The sequence below is a fragment of the Ammospiza nelsoni genome, chromosome 5 (assembly GCF_027579445.1).
Source record: "Ammospiza nelsoni isolate bAmmNel1 chromosome 5, bAmmNel1.pri, whole genome shotgun sequence".
NCBI classification, from domain to species: domain Eukaryota; kingdom Metazoa; phylum Chordata; class Aves; order Passeriformes; family Passerellidae; genus Ammospiza; species Ammospiza nelsoni.
This window is the reverse complement of record NC_080637.1, coordinates 63,695,179-63,720,726: the sequence shown is the minus strand read 5'-3', so window position 1 is coordinate 63,720,726 and position 25,548 is coordinate 63,695,179. Positions and strand designations below refer to the sequence as shown.

General features: G+C 41.5%; 1 protein-coding gene across 2 annotated transcripts in view; it reads right to left on the bottom strand.

Annotated features, from left to right (window-relative positions):
* DENND5B (DENN domain containing 5B) overlaps positions 1-25,548 on the bottom strand; it is a 105,885-nt gene that overhangs the window by 16,981 nt on the left and 63,356 nt on the right. The window contains exons 4-13 of one of the 2 annotated variants that reach the window (XM_059472182.1): positions 22,897-23,084; positions 19,154-19,687; positions 17,583-17,814; positions 16,667-16,753; positions 15,386-15,536; positions 6,868-6,961; positions 3,391-3,522; positions 2,255-2,407; positions 1,736-1,814; positions 469-550 (exon numbers count right to left, since the gene is read on the bottom strand). In XM_059472182.1, the coding sequence (XP_059328165.1) occupies positions 469-550; positions 1,736-1,814; positions 2,255-2,407; positions 3,391-3,522; positions 6,868-6,961; positions 15,386-15,536; positions 16,667-16,753; positions 17,583-17,814; positions 19,154-19,687; positions 22,897-23,084 (1,732 nt within the window). The remainder of the gene's footprint in view (positions 1-468; positions 551-1,735; positions 1,815-2,254; positions 2,408-3,390; positions 3,523-6,867; positions 6,962-15,385; positions 15,537-16,666; positions 16,754-17,582; positions 17,815-19,153; positions 19,688-22,896; positions 23,085-25,548) is intronic. The other variant, XM_059472183.1, reaches the window with a different exon arrangement.

Sequence of the window (25,548 nt, the reverse complement as noted above, 5' to 3'; positions counted from 1 at the left end):
CTAAGCTTGTACATTTATTACTTTCTGCCATGAAATGCTAGTTGAAAAGAAAGAATATTGCTCAGGCATTGTGAGCAGGCTTTATGTCCCTTTGCTTTGCCTATCAACTGTACTTGCTGGGTCAGTAATTAAAAAATGAACTGAAACAAACAAACTGAAAATACCAAGGAATTGAACTTATTTGCTGTTATTTGTAGAAGCTGGCTTTGTTACTGGAAGAACCCCCCTGGGAAAACAGAAATTGCAGTAACATATGTGTGGTTTTCATTCTCTGTTCACTAAAAAAGATCAAGTGAACACACAAAAAAGTTTTTCAAAACAGAAAGGCAACACATTGTAGATTTCAATGTGGGCTGAAGAGAAGGTTTAATTCTCCTTAGCCTTTGTAGACTCGAACCCAGTGAGGATGTTTACCTTATCCTACACAATTAAACCCACAATTCATGCTTTAGGAACCAAATTGCATACCTCATGTCTTGTATCAGGGACACCCTCAATGTAGGCAGAGTAATTCCTGTATCAGACTTTCGTCTTTCTGTTCCACCACCAACTACAGTGGAGAAAATACACACAGTTAACACAACACTACAGTAATAGTCTGCAATACAAAAACAATCTTCACTGGCTGGTTACGGCACTGTTTCTGTGCATTATCATTAACTCTATCCTGGAAATGTAGAAGCAGACAAAATGAAAATTCTGAATATATTACCTATTTCTTCCTTAACTCAGCACTGAACTTGGGAGATCTAGCTTCTTTTTTTTTGTGTGTGAAATACCTTAGGTTAAATCTGTACAGCAGTGAGTTTTATTAGTGAGAAGTTTCTATGGAAAGCTCACAACTGAGAACAACTCAAATAAAATTAAGCTACAGTAACATATTCAATGCAAAGAATGCTGTGCATTTCAGTTCTCTGCTCTGATCAAACCACTTTGTGGTGACACATTTTGCTCTCAGGAATTTGTGCCTGCCAGCCAGATTGTTTAGTGCATTACTCACTGAAGCTTATTAAAAAGTTCTTTCATGAGAGAGACTAGTTTGTCCATAAATGCCTCTTTGAGGACTGATCATAAAAGTTTCCATCTGCAGGATCTGAATTGGAGAGTCCTTGCAAGATGACCCACTGAAGTTCAGAGACTTTTACTACAATACCCCATCTCAAAGTTTTTAGAAAACCTCTCTTTAAACACAGAAGTAATTTACTAATTGTAAGGGGCCAAGCCAAAGCATAAATGGAGCACCTAGACTGATGGAGAGAGATCAATTTCACAATTTCTGAAGTACCACCCACCAGTAAAAAGATTTACTGAACATAGAGTTATTCATATTGGGATTTGAGAGACAGATTATGCTCACTGAAAGAAAAATGTCAGCTCTCTTATTCCCAGTTCCACACTTTCAGCTTCTTCAGGAATTATTTCTCATGGAGACAATGCTTCTCAAACCTCACTCAATGCTCATTAAAAGGGAATGAAGGTAGTGCACATGCATTAAGTGATTTTCCAGACAAGGATAAGAAATATGTGCCTTGGCCTCCAGTGATTTCAATCCATTTTGTCCAGACATCAAGACACCCCCACAATGACTATAAGAAGTCTCAAAAGGTAAATGTGGTATTACAAAGCAAATACACTGAAAATCCTGCACAGGTTTCATGTGGTTGCTCTGTTCCTCCTATGGCCGAGTTCATTTGCTGTGATGGACTCCTCATGGAGTCACCTGCCAAGTACTCACCTGGGGACTCTGCACTGTGCTCTTGCTTCTCTTCTCTCTCCTGGTACTGAAGCAAATGGGACCACAATGCAGATTTCCCCTGAAAAAAAAAAAAAAAAATAGGCAAAAAAATAACCAGTAATGGCCAATAAACATGGCAGAATAAGGAACAGCATTTGAATGGGCAAAATGTTCAGTAATGGAAGCCAATCCTTCTCTCTTGGGCCATGAAACCTCAGGAAGAGAGAACCACCCCACTGATTCAGCAGTCACACCACCCACCTTGTTTCTTTGTTCTCCCTCTGGGTTTCCTTTGTGAAGGTTGAAAGGGAACAAACCAAACATGTACTTGACAACATTACTGCAATGTCCAGAGGGGAAAACCCCAAAACAATCCCCCCTCAAAAAACCCAAACATATAAAATCTTTGCAAAATATGAACCAGGGACACTGATCCCAAAGACATCTCCTGCTTTATTTTGGGGTTATACCATTGAGTAGCAGCGTAGAATGCAGAGATGACATTCAGTATTTACCAACCTGCTTGACCTGCAGACCATGGCTCCAGATTCTTTCTAGCAGATCACAGAGACTGGCAATCAGTGTGTTTTCCTCCAGACCTGTTATGTTGGCTTCTCCATGTCCCAGCTCAACTGCTTCATGGCCCATTTTCTCTACCAACATGCGTTTAGTCTATCAAAAAAAAAAGATCGCAACAGTTTCTAAGAATGTTATCCAACAAGGAACAGAATTTACAGATGAGTTTACACATTCTTAATCTAGAGACCATGGCTAACAGAGAAAAACTTCAAATCTATTTGCAGAGACTGTAAATTAACGGAAATAATTATATTAAAAAGTTTTGCTTAATTACTTTGAATCACAGAATACCCTGAGTTGGGAGGGACCCAGAAAAACCATGTCCAGTTCCTGTGCCTGCACAGGACAGCCCCAAGAGTCACACCATGTGTCTGAGAGCATTGTCCAAACACCTCTTGACTTCTGGCAGACTTGGTGCTGTGACCACTTCCCTGGGGAGCCTGTTCCAGCTGTCCTACTTCTATATCCTTTATTAATTGTCTTATTTCATTGCTGGTGATTTATTACCAAGCAGAGACCAGAACACATGCTCAGTCTTACTTAGCTTCCATTTCAATTCTTGTCACAGCTAATAAAGTTTAACACTCAGGTAAAGGAGTATACTACCAACTGCAACAGACACAAAGAAGTTTTATGTCCATGGCTATGAAATCTTCTTTAACACCAGGAACTGTTATATTTCATTTGCTATGCATAAACAACATGCACAAGCCACTCATGCTGAATTCTTCCCTTTTGACCACAGGTCTCCAGGCCATTCTTTTAGGCTACATGTAAATATGAAAAATTAAAGGAAATCCTCCAGAAGATGTCTGATCATGCTGATTTCTCCTTCCTGTCCTTTCTACTTCCATCAACTTCAACTGCATAAACAGAAGAGAAATGAAAACAACGTTCCTTTCAAAACACGTTCCCTTCTCTTCCAGCTGTTGAAAAAAACTATAGGGCCATCCATCCTGCAATAACCATGCATTCCAAAAGAACCATGTAATTCCAGCTGTGAACCAGGAGAACATCTGCACGTGCTCTTTGAGCTCACTGCAATCCAGGAGAGAGCACCCAGGGTATGGACCTACCTTCATGCGACATTCCTTCAGCAACCCTTCCACAAATTTCCAGTTGGTCTGTGCAATCACAGCTGGAGAGAGGTCTGACAGTTTGGGCTGCCTTAAATTTTTACCTAAACTCCTTGCCTCCTGCATGTATTTCTAAAAATAAAGAGAATAATTTTAGATATTGCAGGTCAGAGTGACTCTCCTCATCCTAGGCAAGCAAGGTGATGAAAATAAATGAACTAGTGTTAATCTAGAAACACAATCTTGATTTTCCTGATGTTTAGGTGTCACTAGAGAAGTGAAATGATCCCCTCTGACAAGAGAAAAAGCAAGATATTGCCCTGGATTGGCACAGAATCAGCCAATATTAGCCAGTGAACTGTGCTGTTAGTCACTAGCATGAGGTTAGTTACAAGTGCATAAAGTGTAATACCTTCATTCAGCAATAAAGCCAAAACACCAAGAAAGTTTCTTTCCACTGTTATTTCTCATTTAAAAAAAAATTTGTCTAATTTGTGACCAGACTATATATGAATAGAAAAAAACCCCCTAAAAATAAATTATAAGAAGCAGAAATACACTTAGTGAATGAGAAAGATTTCATCCATTACTTTTCATCTAGATGGTTTATGAAGGAAAAATGAGACTTGATCTTATTCTCAATTAACTTTTTGATTACAAATGAAGCTCATTTTAAACAGAATTGACACTCGGAATCATTCATGTTCTTACTATGCTAATTGTAAAGTATGGACAAAAAAATCAGCACACTCTTTAAAAAAAGATCCAAGCTATAATTGCTATAATTGAAGACTTTCAAACTTTCCTGTTCCACTGCATTGTCTTCAGGGTAGGGTATTTTTTGCTTTGGTCTAGTTTTTTGGGGGTGTTTGTTTTTTTTTTTGTTTTAAGCCAAAATCCACAAACCAATCAGCACATGACTTCTGACCCCAGCATCAGTGACAGAGCTACATGCTGAGCAAGGCTGAGAAGTTGGCCCCAACTATCAAAATGTTGTTTGAGCATTATTCATAATTTTGTCTTAAAAAGAGCAAGATAAAAGAATATTGCCAAATAAAAGTCTTGAGAAAAAGAGCTCATAGCCTGGTGTGGGAATGCTCTGTTTCCACAGTGGGTTTGTGTCCTGTTAAGGATGCCTCTCTCGGGGATGGTATGTGACAATGACCAGTCTTTCCTGGAAGGAGCAGGTCACATCCCTCCAGGGAATCCTTGCTGCTGCTGGCTGGGTTTTCTGGGGAACTGAGAGGTCACTATGGCTGCTGCATCCTTGGAGCTTCCTGCCTGGGCAGAAAATTTATTCCATAGAAACACAGAATGGTTTGGGTTGGAAGGGACCTTAAAGATCACATAGGTCCAAATTTCCTGCCATGGGCATGGACACCTTCCAGGAGATTAGGAAAAGCAAAACCAAAATCTTAACACTTTGAAATAGCAAATGGCTTCCCCCCACCTTTTTTTTTTTTTAAATTTAAATAGGAAGAGTTTTTCTGATGCAATTGGATTTTCTGAACACAGAAATCTGAACAAGAACCACTTAGCACCACCCTAACAGGCCAGACAAGAATATAGGGTTCTGCCATTAAAAAGCTGTATTCCACTAAAATTCTCAGTTAGGTAACTACAGTTCCAAAAATATTGTAAGGATTTTATAATAGTTCAAAAACTATAGGTGGGAATAAAAGAAAAAAAGCTACAGACAATGAAAGTATGTTGTTCAGCAAGCAACCTCACAAGTGACTTCCATCTCAGTGCAAAAATTAACAGCAAAATCAGCAAAAAGTAATACAGGGAACACATAACTAGAAAAATTAATATTTCTTTCTAAATGTGAAGGGATAAAAAGTGTGGTTATAGTCTGAAGAGTACAAAACACAGATAACTTTATTCATTGTATAGCTTCTTATTATATTAAAAAAAAAAAAAAAAAAAAAAAACCAACAAACTCTGAGGTTCCAGAGAAGACTAAGGGTGGGCTGACAGAATCAGCTGATTGCCTTTTGCCTGTTCCAGCATCCATGCACCACCGCATTCTTGCCCACTGGGATGCAATGGTCCAGCATCCATATAGCAATGCTCTTGGGATGCGACACCCTAAACTGAATTACCAGGTGAGCAACATAGGGGGAAAAAAAACCCCAAAGCAAAACAAAATTCTTGTCTTTTAGCCTTGGAGCCACCGTGTTTTCCAGGGAGCTGGTGTGGAAGCTCCTTTCCAGCTACTTTTCTGACTATAACCACACTTCCAAGCGCTACAGGGACGTGCTCATACTCTACAAGAAAGGGGCAGGTTTGAGAGGCAGCAAAGACAGAGGTTCCTCATGCTAACAACATCTCAAAAGCAGCTTTCAACAAGAAGAACTAAAACATACCAGGCAGCATTCAGAGAAGGATTTTTTAGGAGGCCGTGCAGGAGGGGGTGGTCCCTGATCCCACTCCCAGAAGGCCATTGAGTTCTGACGAAGCAAAAGCTCCTCCGAGGGCTAAGAGGAGGCAGATGCCCCAATGGCAGAACAGAAAGAAGAGACAAAGCAAAAGAAGCATGCATATGATCCACAGCCAAAAAAAAAAAGAAGAAAGTAAATACATGACAAAGTACTGAGAAGGCTCTGCTGCCGTGTACACGCACGAGGCACTGCTTAAAATATACTTGCAAAGCCATGTTAGCAAAAATAGCAACAAACAGGTACAAGTGCTGTTTTGCTGTGTTTCCATGAAACATCATTCAAAACTATGGTTGAAGACTCTTCTCATCCACTCAGGTTCTTTTGGAGAGCAAACTCCAACACTGACTATCATTACTGAGTGAGTTTTACCACAAAACAGCATGAGTGTTATATTTTTGCTAGTGACATACAATAGAAGCATATGGACATCAATGGAAAAAACGTGGCAGAAAAATATTTAATGGAAGGATGAAGAACTGAAAAGATGGGAAAGAAACACATGTGTGTGACTGACATTTACAAGATGCATGGGAGTTTCCAAGCTTTAGGCATAAAAAGGCCCCAAAGTCTTAACCTTTCAAATATGTAAAAGGTTAGAAATCTACATAAAAGAAAGGGAAAAAAGTTCCTTTAAGAAAAAAAGGAAGAATCCTGCCTCATTCACTTCTACATGGCTGACATTTACTCAAGAACTTGACTATTCCAGAGACTTCCACCCTGGCCAGAGTTTGGCAGCTGCAGTGCCAGGCTCTGCTGTCTGTGTGCAGTAACACAGCTAGGGTCTAAATCAGCAAATCATTTCCCTGGTGAAAATGGGGCTGTCTTGTCCCAAAATGATAAAAGCACTTTATTTATGTTGTGTGATTTGAAGTTGTACAGCATTGGTGACAAGCGGAGCAGCATCCAAGCGGCTACAGAGACCCAACCAAACCACAGAGGAGCCACAAAGCAGCCCCAAGGAATGGGCACATTGCTGTCCAAGCCTCCAGCTCCTGGATCCCAGCTGGTGCTGCCCCCAGAGGAGGCCACCCACCTCCCTCATGTCGTTGTCCAGCGCGATGTGCTCCGAGTGCTGCCGCAGGCGGTCCTTCCTGCGCTGCGTGCTGGCGCTGCGGCTGGCCCAGCGGCTGCAAAACACAGGGGAGACACGAGTGAGAGGAAAGCAGGGGGGAAAGGCTGCCTCAGGAGCTGAAGGACGTCCCGTGGGTCTGCAGCAGAAGAAGGGAAAGCCCAAGCTTGGACCTTGCAGTAAACAGGGGTGTGAGCTGGTGTGTGGTCTCCCCATGGGAAACCACCTAGAGGTGACAGACCAGCACCCACCCAAGGGACAAAAATCCCAATGGAAACATGCCCAGCTGCCTGTCAGGGTCTCCAGTGACAGCTCCTGGTACCTGAAATGCAGGTTATGCCACAGCATTGATGCCATCTCTAGGCAAGTCACTGTGCTTAGTTACCCAACACCACTGCTGCATTTGATGAGGTTTGACAAAAACAGCCCCTTTAGCAAAAAACAAAACACAATTATTTATTTTGAGTAGTCATTTCTATGATTTTGTTTTTCTGTGAGAAGTGCTACTTCTCCTTTCTCCACTTTCTATGGTATTTCCAGGAATTATTTGAGACAAACTTCTCTTTGCAATTTTAACAACTGTTATTGGGTGAACCTATGTCTAAAGGTTATAAACAATGCTGATGTTCCTAGGATTAGTCATGTTGCTATTTTCACCTTAACTTTTTGTTTGCATTTAGTTCCCAAGTACCACAGAAAGCCTGGGGTGTTTTTTCCACCTGTTCATGTACACCCAGTTGAACTTATCCTCTCTCCACACATGTGGCATTGGTGAGGACAGCAGTCTCCAGATCCCAAACCCACATATTTCTGTGTGCATTCCAAACAAAAGTATATACAAATAAAATTTGGGATCTAAGAGTTTGGGCAAGGAGTTTCAGCAGATGAATGCCTGGGGAGGAAACTCTTGCACAGAGCTGGACTTGGGTTCTGACAAGTCGGGCAAACACAGGGGATGTGCAGGGAGAGGAATCTGACCCAAGAGTAGTGCAGGGATGTGGCCCCTGGTGACCAAAAAAAAAGCCTCTGTTTCCAGAAAGAAGGACTTTGCAAACGTGTACATAAATATCTTCATCAGTTCCTTCAAGAGAGTCAGCAAAAGACTGAATTTTGGCTCACCACACAGATACAAAGGGAAAACAAGCCACAGGAACTGTTGTTTGAAAAGTCAAACTGAAGTCCTACTGTACCTCACAAATAACATCAAGAAAACAAGTACAAAGGAAGAAATCTGGGTCTGCATGTAATTATGGTTCATCACCTCAGTATCCCACATGACAACACACTTATTTTTTAAAGCAATTTTTTTTGTGGCCTCAAGTCTCTGCTAACAAAATGAAACAGCCCAACAGGTGTCTGCACAGTAAATGCTGGTACCTTTTCAGAGGAACACTGAAATCACTGACATAAGTGTCTTTGCACCTCCACAGACATCTTAAAAATGTACAGCCCGAGTTTAATAAGTCATCATTTAATTTTTTTTTTTTCAGAAGAAACAGCCAAAGCCTCATTAGATGACAAAGAGGGGGAAAATAAACCCTTACATTTTAGTAATCTCAACAACCAGAAATGTCACAGAAAAACTCTGTTGAACAGAGATAGCAGATATTAATGGGACTTTAGCCACTTGGCTCTGGAGACCTTCCATTTATTGCAAGCCAGGACCCTGTTTATGCTACACACAACAGAATGCCAGTTACACATTGGAAATTTAAGTTCTAGATTAATTATTACCCCATATCATTGTTTTCTGCTCCAATTTATATGGTTATTTTCTGAATTCTAGACAGAGCTTGGATCCTCCTCCATCTGCATTTCTGCATTTACTTGAAGATGAACGAATTACTTTAAGTGTCCTTTGAGGGAAAACACCTCACCAAAGGTGAAAACAGAACGAAAGCCACAGAATAATTACAAAATAACACACCACTATTAAAGCATTTTCAGTTCATTCCAGAGCTGTACTTCACCTGGGAGACAGCACAGACCATTTTCCAGGTTATTAACCAGAACTATTTGAACGTTTTAATCATACAAAAGTGAAGATTGTTGAATGTTTATGAAAAAAAAAAAAAAAGACTGCTGCTCATTAGCTGGAGCAATTACACACAGTGAGCTGCATGTCCCCTCTTTTCCAAACCTTAAGTTGAGGAAGAGGAGCTGTTGAGTCACTGGGTGAGGTCTGTACATTCAGACGCTGCTCTGAATCTCTCTGGGAGGTTTTGTGAAGATCTAACAGCAGATAAACAGGATTAAGCAGCTAAATCTTTTAAAGCCTTTTCTTTACTGGGTCACATAGAATTTTCTTTTTCCCAAAACAATGCTTCAGTATTACAATAACCATTCCCTCTCCTCAGCAGTGACTGCATTTCAAATTGCTCTTCCTCTCCCTGCAACCACTTGAAGTGATTTTAACGGGGATTAAAGGCCCAGTGGAGAGCACCAGCTCTCCATGACTGCTGAAATCCTGTGTGGGTGCCTCTGCTGGCCCTGTCATCAGCTGCTGCTCTAACCACACCTCAGCCCAGGTGCTGCCAAAGCAGCAAGGAAAGCTATTCTCCCTCCATCTCCCTTAGACTTGGGCTTTTCAGATAACCCCTGCTGCCTGTGTCCCTCCTCTCCCTGTCCTGAGGAGATGAAGGCCTCCTGCTGCTCAGCCTGGATGCTGCCCACGGACTCCCCAACCCCAAAAATACCTTCTCCCTTTTAGCTTTTTGCTGGCAGGGCCATGAGCATGGACTACTGGCAGGTTTCATTTATTCCTCACAGTGGAGGCATTGCTACAAGCACCAGCTCGGTCTCTGGGGATGGAGCAGACGCAGCTCGGGTGCTGCAGGGAGCCCAGGGACAAGTTGCCTCCATGCAATGGAGGAAAGGCTCATTTCAGTGTGTCTGTCTGTATCTAACTCCCATATCCACAGATGAATGCTCCTCACCTCCAGGGACTGCAGAAAAGCAGTGATATTTTAGAGCACGGACCAGGGAACACTGTGCTCTGTTCAACATATGGAAATGAAGTAAGGCACCTCCAACTAAGACCTTTGTGATATGAAAACAGTCAAGTCAGCATCATTTAGTATCAAATTAGACCCAACAAGCATAGGAATAGGCTTGCAGAGGTTGGAGGGAATGTAATGGTGACATTTGAAACACCCCACGTTAAGTATCATCTTTTACATTTCTATAAGAAAAGAGGTAAGGCAGCCAGCAGCAAAGTTGCACTGTCAGAAATCATCTAGCAGGACAGCACCTCACACCAGGGACTGGCCATGCTGTACTGTGACCATGTGTACGAGACTCTTTCTTCCCATACCTTCTCCCTGCCCTCCCTTTTTAAAGCTCTCTGGAGAAATGAAGATATTATGTCTTCCCAAATCAGACATGGGTGCAGCAGGCAAGATTCATACTGCAAAACATGAACATGCTGCTAGAGAACTTCTCAGATGGATTTAACCAATATTACCATCACCATGAAAATCACTACTGTAATTTACAGTCCATTTACAGTGATCACAGAGAGAAGGAAAGAGAGAAATGCACTTGTCTATGGGACAGCACCTGAATCTCCTCATATACACCATCTCATGAGGCAGGCTGCTATTTAGGCCTGCAAATCATGACAATACCCATTCTACCTATACAGATCCATCAAAGGAGTTATCTGAGTTTCAGATTTACAAATTAGCACACAGCTGTAGCACAGCCCCAGCAAGCCCCCTAAAACATGCACACATCAAACACACACAGCCTGCACATGCAACTCCTGGTAGGGCTCACATGTGTGGGACTGTACACAGAGATTCCAAGCCAAACACATGTCAGAACATTGAAAGTGAGCTCCACCTGATCATGGATGGGGATCCACAGTGTGAATCTGCTCCACAAACACTGCTCCATGGTAAGGAGAATGAAGGCTTAGGTAGAGACTTTTTCAATTCTGCCATAGGGTGAAGTAGGAAAGCTCTGAAACTGCTCACTGGATGGACAAAAATTAGTAAAATGCCTTAAAGAGAGTGGCCCTGCACTGACAGGCTCTTTCAGCAGTTCACATGAAAAGAAGTGATTTTAAAGGGTGGCACACACAGTTGTCATCCTCTGTAAGGAAGAACTGTAGTGAATTGGCAGCATCACCTGCCCTGAGGAACCACTGTCCTGTGAGGTATTTAATTTGCAAGTCCCTTTGGAGAGGAGTACTATTCAGAGGAGAGCAAATGGAATAGTGGATGCAAGAATGTCATTGCCCATTTTTCCCTGTCAGCTTTAATTCTGCACAGCTATGTTTAAATGACATATTAACTCAAAGAAGTTAATTGCACTCTTCCTGCCTTGCACCAGTTGAGCAGAGGATCAGTAGCTCAGGAGGAACCCCCCCCCCAGCAGGTTCCAAGCCACCACAATGGGTATTTCCTATCTCAGAAACCATCTTTAAGCACAGATTGTCAGTCCCTTTTTATTCCTGAAAATAATGTATAGGAGTACAAGTGGTTCGTATTTTCATTGCACCCATCAGTGGTTTGCTACATGAGGTTACCTTGTTTCAGATCTTCTTATGTAAAAGGTGAACTTTTACTACTCACAGAGAGTAAATAACCTCAGCGCTGTTTGTGGATGGCTCATTGCTGACTCATTTCATGCTCTCCTAGATGTGCTGCAGAGATGCCACTCTATATTACTTGCAATTGCTTGGCTTGATTAAAAAAGATTATATCTTCATTTAACACAGCCTTAAAACAGTACCCAACAGACAGGGGGGCAGTAAAAGGCCATATAATATGAAGCACTCATTAAAAGAAAAAGACCATTTGGCATACAAAAAATAATTTAGTTAAAACCAGAACAAATTCTGTCATCACACAGAGACACATCAACTTCTTTGTGTTATATATACATCATATTTCCTTTTAAAATCATTACCTGATGTTAAATGCCAGCAACAAGCAAAAAAGAGCCCTGTTTAAAAATGAGGAGGACCATAGTCCCAGGCAGATAAACCCTGCCCAGTTCTCACCTTGAAGGAAGGGGCAGAAAATGAAGGTCACAGGACAGCGCCCACCAAGTCATGCCATAAAACAGAGCACAAAAATGAACCAATTGCATACACTCCTGCTGCATGGATTTTGTAAATAAATACTGACACAGTGGTCAGATCAGCAAAACACAGCTCAGGAACAAATGGAAATGGCCAGGGCAGGAAAGAGGAAACAAGCTGGTCAGGAAAGCAGGGCTCCAATAAAGAAATGGGAGGGAAAGCAGGCCTAAACAGATAGAAGGCAAAAGAAGAGTAATTAAAGCCATTTTGTAAACGTGTAACAAAGCAAACCCTTCATTTGAAAACCAAAAGAAGCAAGAAAAAATGCAGTCAGTTGTTCTTTGAAGGTATTCAATACAAACTGCCAGAAAGCAAATATATTCTCATGCTTGGGAATCACTGTTTTCCTCTGCAATAGTTAATCTCATTTATCAAGCTTCTTAGTACAAATTAAGTTACAAGGTAATCAATTAGATTGAAAACACAGCTTGTTTCATTGTTTTAATTTTGCACTGTAAGCATATTCCCCCTAATTTAACAATTAGCTAATCAAAAACCATGAAGTGTTTATGTAGCTTGGCTTTTTGTCATTCAAATTCCACTCCTGCAAATGCCTCAGCCAGTGGAGCTCCAGCTACAATTTTAAAGCCTGGCAGAAAATGCACAGAGGGAAGAAGGGAACACATAGAAACCACAGAGCGGTGCTGGGGTTTGAGAAAGGAAATGAGGGCTCTGGAAACCACAGCTCTTTTCCAGAATAACAGAGAAATAACCCTGAGGGACTGCAGCCTGTTTGCTCCTGGGATGCTTTCTAGGAGACCTTTGCACAAGCCACTGCTTTACACACTTAAAGCAGCGTGGAGGGGATGCTTTTGTACCCAGAGGAAGCTGCAGCTGCTCCCTGTAGGTTCAGAAGGTTTTCCCATGATGTGGGAGATGTATCAAAGGCAAGCAGCACAGAGGGAGTCCAAGTGGGACACTGCTGCCTGATGGGAAGGAGGACAAAACTGGGTTTAGTCTAAATTATTTAAATCACATATAGGATCTAGAACTGAAACTAGAAGTGTTTGTTGCTGCATTATATTTGTGATTTAGATATATTACACATGTAACAGCCCAGTAACTGAGGAATTTCCAGTGCTCCTCCTGCTCACAGGAAGGGAACAGCTAGATAACATTATGAGCTCTGGTTATGTATTTGTTAGTTTATCAGCTCAGAAAGGGAAGCAATAAATCCCTGATTGCTGGCCACTAAGGACATCTTTTCATTAAAACAGCTTTGAATTGGTTTATTTGCTGCTGTCCAGCAACAATTGACTGCAACATGGGAATTATTCCCCATTTCCCACAAATACACTTCCATACAAAATTCAGGACAAAATTTGCTAAGTAAAACTGAAGCCTGCAAAAATAATTCTCATCCACACAGCAACATCCTTTGCATTAATTTTATATTATAAACACACAATAGCTACACCTGAAGAGTCTAGAAATGTAGCTGGAATGTTCTCTTAGCCCATGCTCATAGGCAAAGCTCCAGTCCTGTAAGTAAAACTTATCTATCTCCAAGAATCTTACACTGGGAAATTCAAATTAATGGAAGGCTATACTTCAGCTGATTTTGTAGTCAGAAGAGTCACACTGCTTTGGCAGAAGGCAAGGAAAAGCTGTTCTATACATGGGTGTAAAATCAGCAGAATTACATGTCCTAAATGGCAGAGAAAGAGTCTTCTCAGCTGCTCACATGAAAACTAGGCAGAAGAAAGATATAAACAGATGGTCTTGAGATTTTCCAATTACAAGCCTTTTTGGCAACATACAACTGGAGGAATTCCAAACATTTGTCACTTTGACATTGCTTTGTGGTAAGCAATGGGATTTTGGAACTTAGAAATTCTGAAACATGCTGTGATCTAAATCAAAATCACCACTCAAGGAGTTAAAGTCAATTTAGAACAGGTACCAATCTAATGGAAGCAAATCTCAAAGAGCATAAGGAAAACTATTTTTAAGTGATGCTTATTCATAGATTCACTATGATTTTGCAATAGACACAGAAGATTTAAGAAACTTGAAGCAGGCTGGGCACACTCTCACTGTTGCTGACACTGTGAAATTGAAACCCACCCATAAGGATAAGAGCCAGACTGCTAAATACAGCATCTCACAAGATGAAGAAATCCTCCATTCCTCAAAGGACCATTACCCATACAATTCTGTCTCCATTTGCAGGAAGCCTGAAACCAAAGGAACTTTGAAATATTAATTCATCCTCTGTGGTTGGTTCTGGGGTTTTTAAAATTTCTTTTAAAGAACTCCATTTCTTTAAACCTTCAGTGCTTAAGGATCTCTTACATTACCATTTGCAATTTTTATTCCTAGCAGGTTATTCAAAAGGGCTTAGCTAGCACTGGTATGCACAAAAGGTGTTTAAATAGAACTGAGTGGGCACCTCATGCAGAAGCTCAGAGCAGTGTGTGTGCATGCACATGTCTAAAACAAGAGGTAGCTTTAACATCTGGATAACTGTAGCCTTTGAAGCTTTTGGATTTACCTGTGCTCCCACATTTTGACTACCAGAAACTGAAATTGAGGGCTTCAGCTGATAATTTAATAAGTTTGTAATCAGTGATGTACAAGTACTTCACTTTTAAAGAGGGAGAAACCCCTCATTCATAGGTTTTGCAGGAAGAAAGATTAAAAATAAAGGAACGCACAGCACTTACTTTGCATTGTAACTGTAAAGTGTATCAGTGCTCCAGGTTCCCATTTTGCATTAGGTAAATGAAGCATGTAATGGCATGCTCAATTCCACAGCTGTAGGTAACACTACCCTCTTATCAAAGTACACCACAGAACCTTATCAGACTCAAAAAAGAAACCCAGGTACAGTCTCACATACTTTCCACCCTCACCAAGTTATCCTTCCAGGGTATTTCAATGTGGCAACTGAAAGAGAGCTACAAAAATCTCTGGGTTGTGTAATAACAGCTAAAGAAAAGAAAGGAATGCAGTGGACACTAATTTCATTCCACATGATGGTGTGAAGGTTTTAACCCCAAAATTTCTTTCAGAATCTGAATTTTGGCTTGAGTTCCCAAATTACTTATTTAGTGCAAAACAGTCAAACAATTCATTTGAAACTCAAAAAACCAATTAGAAAACAAAAACTATGTATGAGAAGACAGAGTAGTTACTATTCAATAGAAAACTGCAGTGAGGAATCTTGCCCAAAACAGCTAACACCTCCTGACATAGCCCAAACTGTGGTCATATTTTCAAAAGTCACAGCCCATGAAATGGGCTGAAAAAAACCTGAAATGGAAACAGCTGTTAGCTTTCCATTCATTAGACTGGCTATATGCCACCCAAAATTAGGACTTCTGTCCAATGATGTGAAGCATTTGTATGAGAAACCTGTTTTTAAATCCAGAAAATAAAAGCTGCGCTTACTTGTTATTGGTGGGTCCTGTTGCCAAGACATCTGACTGCAGCTTTGGGAAAAATCCTTGCTCATACTTCCCTTGGCCAATCTTCATGTCGAGCAGGTGGGGGTGGATAGCCGTGTGGTCAATCTTCATCAGGCGCTGCTCGATGGACTGGGCTGCAGGTGACAGTCACAGGTGAGTAATTGTGTCACACTCAGACCCCTGGAAACCCACTAGAGAGTTAAATGGTGACCTTAAATACAATTCTGCCACTCATAGAGGTGAGGAGACACTTGTGCTGTAGGGTTTTTAATTCTGCTTTTAGTTTCTTTACCCAACACAACAAGCACTCGTGCAAGCAAGTTAGCTGTTAAGCAAGCAGGTATTTACAGGAGCCTACGAGATGCATTAGGAACTGATAACAGCAATGCAATCTTTCCCTGAAATTCCTTGTTTGATTTTAAGGCTTCTTCAGCAGAGCAGAGACCTCCAAGGCCAGCTGCAACCCCTGTGGGACTGGGCACCTTGCTTAGCCCCAGACACGTTCCCTGGGCAGATGCTTGCGGGGGGACACCTGAGTTTTGCAAACATCTGGGACTATAATTATCCTCCTCTTGAATTTAGATCTGCCTTAACTGGATGATAGGCCTTCAAAAAGCATAGCTAACTGTAGTAAGACCTGAGTAGCATCAGGAGGATGAGCAGATTCTTGGAAACAGGGAAGGCTATGGTAAGATGGGAGAGGGCTCCCCAGGAATCTCAGCTCCACTGAAACTAAAGCAGTTCAATCCTTTGCTTCAGGGATTTGAGGGTGTCAATCTCAAACAGAATGAAAATTAAACCTGTCACCCTCTTAACTTGTGAAGAACTTGGGAAAGGAGGTGTATGGGTGAATTCAGCATTTAATTAGCAACTGTAATATTCAACTCTTTCCAGCCCATCTATTAACGGACAGGCCTGTTCCTTCAGCGTATCACAGCTACAGAATACATATGCAAAATGGGGAAGCTAAATCTGTTTTCCATTTGTTAAGAACAACATATAACTCATTTTCTGCTTTATAAAACTGTGATAGGAAAGAAGCTGTCACAAGATTTACATACATTATCATTAGAAACTCAGCAAGTACTTTTCCCCACTAAAAAAAAAAAATCACTTCGTATTGTTCCATTTTGGAGAAAAGGAGTGGGTGGTGTGGGGTCAGAGGATTTGAAGGGTTCCAAAAATAGTTAAACAAACAGGTGCTGGATCAGTGCTAGGGTCACATATACTGTGAATGATAAATATAAAGGAAAATTGATATTACTATCAGTTTGCTGCTTTTCACAAGACAGAATATGAGGTTCTGGTGCCACAATATCTGCCAAAACTAGACGCTGAATAGACAGCTGACCTGCAAATTAGAATTGAGTATAGACAGAAAAATTTAAACAGACACAAATTTCTATTTCTGACATGTTTACAGCAAGTAAAACACTGAAGGAGTTAAAAAAAAAAAAAAAACAAAAAACACGAAACATGAGAAAGATGTTTGCCCTATCTTACTAATACGTGTCCCAACAAATTTAGGAGTATAATTTCTCTGTATTACTTAAAAATTAAATAAATACTTGAAGAAGCATTAGGTAAGAAATTAAAATATAATTTGGAAAGGCATCCTGTGACAGTAACAGAAAAAAAATTCCAATCCTTCAGTACAGTGAATTGTTCATTAACACTGAACATCTATTGCTGGAGGTACTAAATATGCCACACAGGATTACATCCCCACCCATCATCCCTTGCTGCTCTAACCAAATAGTGTAAGGCAAAACAATGTCTTTTTATGGAAGGGAGAGACAAGGCCAGTGGAGCAGACACCAGGGCTCGACTCCTCTGTGTGGCTGGCACTGGTCCCACCACCAGGGTGAAGGAAAGCTCTCCTGGAAAAGGAACAGGAGCTGCCTGAAATGAGAAACTGTGAGCCAGTTCCATTTGGGTTTGGCTTGATTTTATCAAAAGCACCAGCCCAGGAGAGCTCAAAGAGAAGGTAAAGGCTCCTGCCATTTCTGGTGTTTAACAGCATGCTAAAGTTGCTGCTGAGATGAGATAAGGACACTGCTGAGTCCTCCTCAGGTAGCTCTAGGACTTCATCAACTGCAACACTCAGATGACTGAGGACCTATATTTCTTGGTGGCTGACATTGTACTTGTGAATATTTTACCAGCCCATTTGAACATACCTGCCTCCTTCAGAGTGCTGCATTTCTGGTAGTTGGATGTCCGCAGCGCAGGGGCCCTGACGTTATACAGCCTTATTTTCTCAATTCTAGAGTCGAAAACTCGCAGAAAAGGGTCCTTCTCCTCCCACTGGGACATTATCTTATTGTCTATGAAGGTTGCAAACATCTGCGTTTCGATGAAGTGTGAAAGGAATGGGAGGTAAGGCTCGGGTTGGTCCGAAAGGAAGGAAGCCTGAAATACACAACAGCTCATTAGTGCCACATTCATGCCCAGCACTGATGTGCCCAGCCATCCTTCAGCAGAGAACTGCTCCAGCAGCCAGCAGGAAGGCTTGGACAAGGCTTCCCCCACCACAGAAACACCTCTCAGAAAGCTATGAACCCATCTGCAAAGGGGTTTGGTTCACAACTGTAAGAAATAAGCAGTCAGGGAGGCTTTGTGACAGCTGGAACAAAGGGATATCGAGTTACTAAAGTAGCGCTCATGCTGCCTGCTTTTTAAAAGAACCTAGCAGCTCTCACCCCGTGGAATAAACCCTGTGAAATGCATGGCAGACCATCACATGTGCCCCCATGGGACCTCTGGTCTGAGCATCATTTCTTGGGACCATATCACTTAAGGTGTCACATGTATAAAGGGGTGCACAGTGCTCTTCAGCTGATGCTCCTTAGTGATGTTACACAGGGCAATTAATCATGAATTTCCAATTAAAATTGACTGTGTGTCTAAATCTCTAACTGAGCTTTGAAAACCCTAAACTTAACAGCCCATTTTATTGCAGAAACACTAACAGAGATTGCCTAAACAACCCCATCCTTTTGAATGCTACACTGTTTAATGGCCAAAAACAAACAAACCAATAAAAGGCATGGCAGCAATTTTTGTAAATCAAAAACTGACTCAGATCAGTATTTAGTCAGTTCCTCACTGTTCAGCCTCTTAACAGTGTTCCTTTTCCTTAGAGAAGGACTTGGACCTAAAAAAGATGGCTAAGAATACTATCTGCTTTGTAGGGTCACTCAGCAGCTGTGCAAGCTTCCCAACATTTCCCATTCTTTTTGCTATCCTCCCATCTATTTATATCCCTATTTCTAACCTCAAGAGATTCCTTATCCCTCTTTTGCATACACAACAATAGAGTCATAACAACACTTTTTAAGTGACAACCTTCTTCAGAACAACATTACCCAAACCTCTACCATGAGGATAGGAAAAATTAAAGACTAGATTTGGTTCTTTATCTCAAGCATGCACCTCTCCTCCCAAAAAAAAGAAAGACAGAAAAAGAAGTCACTTTGCTTTGCTACCCATCCACCAAGCCCACAGGAGCAGCCCCACGAGCTGGGCAGAAGCCTGCCAGCTTGGTTTGTACAAGCCAGGATGGCTCTGAACAGCTCAGTGGATGCGCTCCGATTCACTCTGGCAGGAGATCTGGCCCTGTGTAATGGAAACGGACAAATCTCGCAGTGAGGCAGATGAGGAATGGCAGACCAAAGAGAGCCTGGACTATATTTACACAAACACAGCTATCCTCCCTCCCCCTTTTAGATGGAGACATGGCTATCTTTACTTTGTCAAAGTTTTGCATTTGTTCCCTGTTTGTCAGCCACGACTCCATGTCAGGGGCAGCCTGGATGACGAAAGCCTCGTAGTCTGCAAACAGCTGCGTGAAGCGGTTGGCGAAAACCTCGCGGAGCTGCACGTTCAGTTTGTAGTCCCTCAGCTCCAGCTCCTCACAGGACAGCTTCCCATCCTTCTCCTCTGTGAGGGGGGTGCTGATGGTCATTTTCTCCATGGTCACGCCTGTTCTCTTGGCCAGGGCCTGCAGGCGGGCGATGGTCTCATTGCCTTTCAGCAGCTCGTACATGTTGAGGGCATTGCTGGGGATGTTCCCGTTCTTCTTGTCATTCACCAGGTCGCTAAGCACCAAGTTCTTGAGTTTGGTGGCGCTGTCACTGCAATGCAGGTTGCCTTCTGGAGGGATCCCAAACTGCAGGAGAACCTCAGAGATTTCCTGGATAAACTCCAGCTTGTTGGGGAACTGCGGGAATTCCTCTGGCAGTTCGATAAAATGGTTATCGATGTCTACAAAGCACAAGTTTGCCTGAAATACAAACAAAAGTTTCAAAATGGACACTCAGCACTGAACAGGTTCCCCTGCAATGTAGCCCTTTCTCCCAGACAGAAGGAAGATGCATGTGTGTCCTGCACACATATGCAGGACACTTTAGCTGTGCTGTCTAGCCTGTGAAATTTCTTGACTTCACTAAAGCTGAGGGTCAGCTGGATGACAAATAAAGGCTCCTGCATTCTCTTGTTTCCCTAGGACATGCAGACCCCAAACTCTCCACTACAAAGATTTCATATACCCTCCCAGAGCAGCCAAGGACACACCACCAAGCAGGAAGTGCACCACCACTTATCAGCCCATGCAAATACCCTTTGTGTGAATTACTGCATCTCACAGGCACATTTATTTTACCAGGACCCAACTGCAAGAAGCCTCTGCAGCTGAGCTACCAGGAAATGAGATGTTCAGTGAGAAAGATGATGCTGCTTCAAGCAAAACTACAAAAGAGGGTCCCACAGAAATCCTTTGGGACTATGAGTACATCTTGTCTGCTAGAAGCTGTCTTGTCTCCCCACTCCCCTGACCCCCTGTTTCCATGGAGGCTTTTAATAGTGGCAATTCCTCTGCCTGAGATTTAAAAGAGAGTGCTCTTAGCTTTGCTATGAATGGAGATGGATCTCAGCCTGTAAGATTAAAGTTAAGTGAAGACATTAATCTAGCAGAGCAGATACTTTTACTAGGTAAGTGTCAATGGAGGGATAGAAGAACCCCACATAAAAATTAATTACATTGCAAATGCACCCTCAGGAATAACAGCAGAATGAAAAACAGTAATTGATCTTCTGAATGGTGGCTTACATCTAAAATTTGCTGTCTGAGTGCACTGTGCTGAGTAAAATCTTAAACCAGGTCAGATTCCCAAGGTGCTGAGTTCTGATGTGTTTTATCCTGGCACAAAACTGCAGAACAAGAGATGCAGAAAACCCAAAGGGCAGCAGCAGGTCTTTGTTAGCTTGATTTGGCCATTAGCACAGATCCTCTGCCTTCTTTGAGGCACTTTCAGTGTTCCTTACTTCTTACCAAACACCCTAGACTAATCTTCAGGTTATGTGAAGACAAATTATTTGTTTTCCTTCATTTTTGAGAGGTTAATTTTCAGCCAGACAACACATTCCACAGCAAATATGTTTATAATATATTGGATATTTCAGGGATGTGTTTATTAACATTAATCATATTTCACACAGATACTTTAAAGCATATTAGGATTCACCTGATAAAGGAGAAGTGTCCCTTCAGCTGTTTTGTATTAAATTTAGTCTGTACAAACAAATGCATTTCTTCATACAAAACAATTTGATTAAACTACATAGCTATTACACAGCTGCGGTATGCATCAGTACAGTTCTTTAGCTCAGGGACTGCCTTCTTATCTATCAATATTTCATTTCAAAGGCTTTTTAATTTCAGCTCTGCATATCATTTACAAAATTTGAAAAATGAGATTTAGACTCAGAAAACCCTTGGGGAATTGGTCTCACTTCTCTCTTCAAAAACATCTGACGATTAAAGTTAATGCAGGGAGATTAGTAACCTTAAGACAGCATGATGGCCAGTTGTTGGAATTTTTATCTCTAACAAACAAATGGTTTATATTTAGAGCAAGAGCTTGAAAAGCTAGCCCCTGGCCTGAACAATAAAGGAATGCTGATGTGATCAGCACTTCATCACTGCTCGCATGCCGAGGGGTTTTTTATTTTTTATTGTCTAGAGGAATTTGAGATTCAAGATCTTTCCTGTTCAATGTGTCTTCTTTCTTTCCCTCTCTCACAGTTGCTGGACCTGTGGTATTCATAAACGCTGATATTTTTCACTCATTTGTTAAACATCATGGAGGGGGCAGATTCCACCCCACTCTTAATCTTCTCTCCCTGGTGATATTTGTTATTCCAACGATACTGCAATACTAAATACTGTCACATTAAAATTTTAATTTAAGGAAAATGACAGCTTAATCTGCTAACCAAAAACGTGTGACTAATAATTTAAAAAATCACAGCAATTATGTAATATTAGCATGGTTTTACTGAGGAGCGTAGCTAGATAGTAGCCTTGCTTCCACACCAGTGCAGATTTCATGTGCTTCAGTCACTGTATCCAGGAGGTAAAACTTGATTTGCAATTCCATGACACCAAGGCTGACTCAGCCACCTTCATGCAGTGTGTAAAACAGACTTTTATTAAAAATTCTATTTCCCCTGCCCCGTGTTTATCTCTCCATTTCCACACAAAAACTCCCACTCCTGTATATTCTCCTCTGCTGCTGTTCCCATCTGCCTTCTCAGTCAGAGCAGGTATTTGGAATCCTTAAGGACTCTGTCCCCAGGAACGTCCCCTCAGCACAGCCACTGGCAGGAGATGTAAATGCTGTATGAACAGGTACTTTTGGGGTTGCCACTGATTTTAAGAAGAAACCTAAGTTTAAAAGCACATGGCATGCTCTGGTTCCGGTCACCCTCTGGAATGCAGACAGGTGAGCCATATCCCAAAGACTCTGCTGTATGGCCAGCTTAAAATGTTAAGCAGTTTTAATCACCTTCATCAAATTTTGAGGAGAAAAATCTCCATTTCACTCTCCACCACCTCCATTTCAGTCTGAGATTAAGAGGATGACCTCTCCTTCCTTTTTTTTCTCTCTAAGTGGTTCATAGGCACAGTATTAATGCAAGCCTGGCTTGCTGGAGGCCAGGACTCTGGTCTAGTAAGAGACAGCAACACCCGGGCTCAGACACGGATGGGATGGGCCTGGCAGGACATGGGAAGCTCCTCACCAGCAAGGGGACAGGTTTACACCATCTAGCAACTGCGCCTGAGATCCAGACCCACTGAAATCCTCCCCCAGAAAAATGCTCTTTAGCCCTCTGTCAGTAGGGCTGTGACACTGATGGAGTAACAAAACCTGGTGGAGTGCATGATGTAGGGAAAAATCGACAAAAATTCAGTTTTGTCACCACAAACAGGAGAAAGAGAAGCATTTAGAAATCAAAACAGTAAGTAGTGCTCACTAAATTCAGCAATGGAGCAAGAAGGGCAGTGGAGACCTCCCTACTAGGTCACTGCTGCTGGCAATCAGTACCCACAGTGCCAGAGAAGCCTCCCAACAGCAGGCATTGTTTCCCAGCAGTAATTCACACATCTATTGGTCAGACATTTCAGGACAGCCCCCCAAGGTGGACACTGACCTCCTGAGGCAGCTCCAGCTTGGAGCGGTCGGTTCCCTCCTTGGACTGCAGCCCCATCAGGTAGGGAACAGGAGCATCCAGGAAATGCAGGAGAGAGGCAGGAAGGATGGGGACATAGACGTGCTGCCACTGGAACGGGAAGAGCAGCGTTGTGATTCCCTCTGCCACCGTCATCAGCCGCTGATAATCTAGACATGGGAGAGAAAGGCAGATATTGAATCATCTCCCTGTGTTCTGCTTTTGAGATGTGTTTGGCAAGGACATCTGTGACAAAACAAGACAGAAACCATGTTTATATGATAAGATGTTGTTTGGAAAATAAAGACAGAATTTAAAAACCTTAAACATTATTTGAATCCGTTAAAACTCATTCCTCCCATAAAGAAACAGCTGAGCATAGACATTCATACCTTATCTAGATCTATTCTGTCATTAAATTAGTTTATTAAAAAGATACCAAAAGTTCTGTCTCTGGTACAGGATAATAATATCCTAATTCACAAGACAGAAATCGTGTTTATATGGCAAGATGTTGTTTGTAAAATAATAGAGAAATTTAAAACCTTAAACATTATTTAAATCTGTTAAAACTCATTCCTCCCATAAAGAAACAGCTGAGCACAGATATTCATACCTTATCTAGACCTATTCTGTCATTAAATTAGTTTATTAAAAAGATACCAAAAGTTCTGTCTCTGGTACAGGATAATAATACTCTAATTCCATAATAAGCATATATTTTTACATGGGAAGAAGAGGAGAAAGAAGTGGATTTCAAGGAAACACTGTGGTTTCTTGCTTGCTCCTGCCTGCCTGCTTCTGGTCCACTTGCCTTCTATTTCCAAAGCTGAGTGTACTTTCCAGAAGACTTATCTTGGCCACATAACAGCATTAGTTTACAGTCCCTAAGTATATAAAAGCAGTGCTTTTAAGTTAAATCCAAGCAGAAGCCCAATATAAATTTAGTTCTCAAATATATTCTGCACAGCTAGTGTATTTATATTATGTTACTTTCCCAAATTTGTCTTTAACCCACAAGCTAATTGCTTTGAAATATTTTGATTTTAGTAAGCACATAGTGCATTATTTTTAAATTAAAATTTCTTTTGGTCCAGCTGAGCTGAATTTTTCAGAATTTGGGTAACAGCAAATTATTTATCAAATATCCAGCTGGCATGATGCAATACCACAAGATATTTATTAATATAAATATTTATTAATATAAATGATAAATTAAGCACAAATTTGTAATGTAAATAAATAAATCACATACTGGTCTTATAGAGATGGTCATCCTTACAGCAAATCTCAAACTGCAGACCATCCATCTGGAAAAGGTGAAGACCCCTGGGTTTGTGAGCTGCATGGCAGTGTCCAAACCCAAGCCCCATCAGTGCCAGGCAAGTCTCACAAGCTCTGGCTTGAACAACCAGAAGATATTCCCTCTCACAGAGGCCAGACCCAGATCCTGGGTAACACTTGGGTTGCTGCCCATCTCTCTGCCCCACTCCAGGAGATGAAAGATACCTGTATGAACCCCTGGTTCTGAGTCAGGTGAGAAGGCTTTTTCCTACAGTCCCTTTGACTGCTTTTGCCTGGAGAGGAGTCCAGCTTTACCCTTCCCATTTCCTGAACATCCCAGCCCGAGACCTTGGCAGACACCAACAGCAGCAAAAGCGCTGTCATCTGACACTGCTCAGCCATTAGGAGGTCACTGGGAAGATGTTCTTGAATAAAAATGCAAATTACAACAACAAATTGCATCACCCATTCTCCTTGCTAGCAGCTCTCTGTGGAAAACCAGCCACTATGTGCAGAAGGTCAGGAGGCAGGGCAAAACCATTTTTCCTCGTCTTACTAACAGCTATTCAGTCAGTCTGCAAAATTATTGTCATGCACACAAGTCAGTCTCAAGGTTACACCTCCAAAACACTCCCAGCTCAGATCAGTCACTTATGAATCCCTCACCATGCAATGATCCACAACTACACATGTGCATTCCCAGTATTGCTGAAGAGCACCCATACAAACTCAAGTTATAATCCCTACTTGGAGAGGCTCAGCAGTCTTGTAACGTTTCATAACTCTGAAAGCTTTAAAGATCAAAAACATCAAATAGAAAAAGCAGCACGTCCTAGTCTGTGAAACACCTTCAAAGTCTCTCCTGATCCACATGAAGAAGCAGGTCTTGGCAGAAAAGTTGCAAGGATCATTTTGGATAAGAGCATTCAGTTGTGAAACTCCATGCTGACTTTTCTCTAGTGCTACTGATAATATTTTACATGGTCACTAGCACAAATTTTGTAACCAAATTACTATGAGAAAAGCTGTTTTAAAAAAAATACCAAAAACTATTGATGACTATATGATTAGGTTGTTATCATCTAGCAATGCTTGTCAGTGATTAGCAGATAAAAAAATGTTTGTGTACCCAGCAGTTTTCACTGAAGAGAAGGAAGTGCCAGTTTCCTCCAGAAAAATAATATACAAAAATCTGTAAATACTTTTTTGTCATCTGTTTAAAGAAGCCAAACTCTAATTACTTTTTACATACTTTCAAGCTGCACAAGGTTAGACACCTATCATATAAAGCCTGAAAAAATTTTTGATGAAGAGATTCTTGTACCTATCATCATTTGAGGGAAACTTATA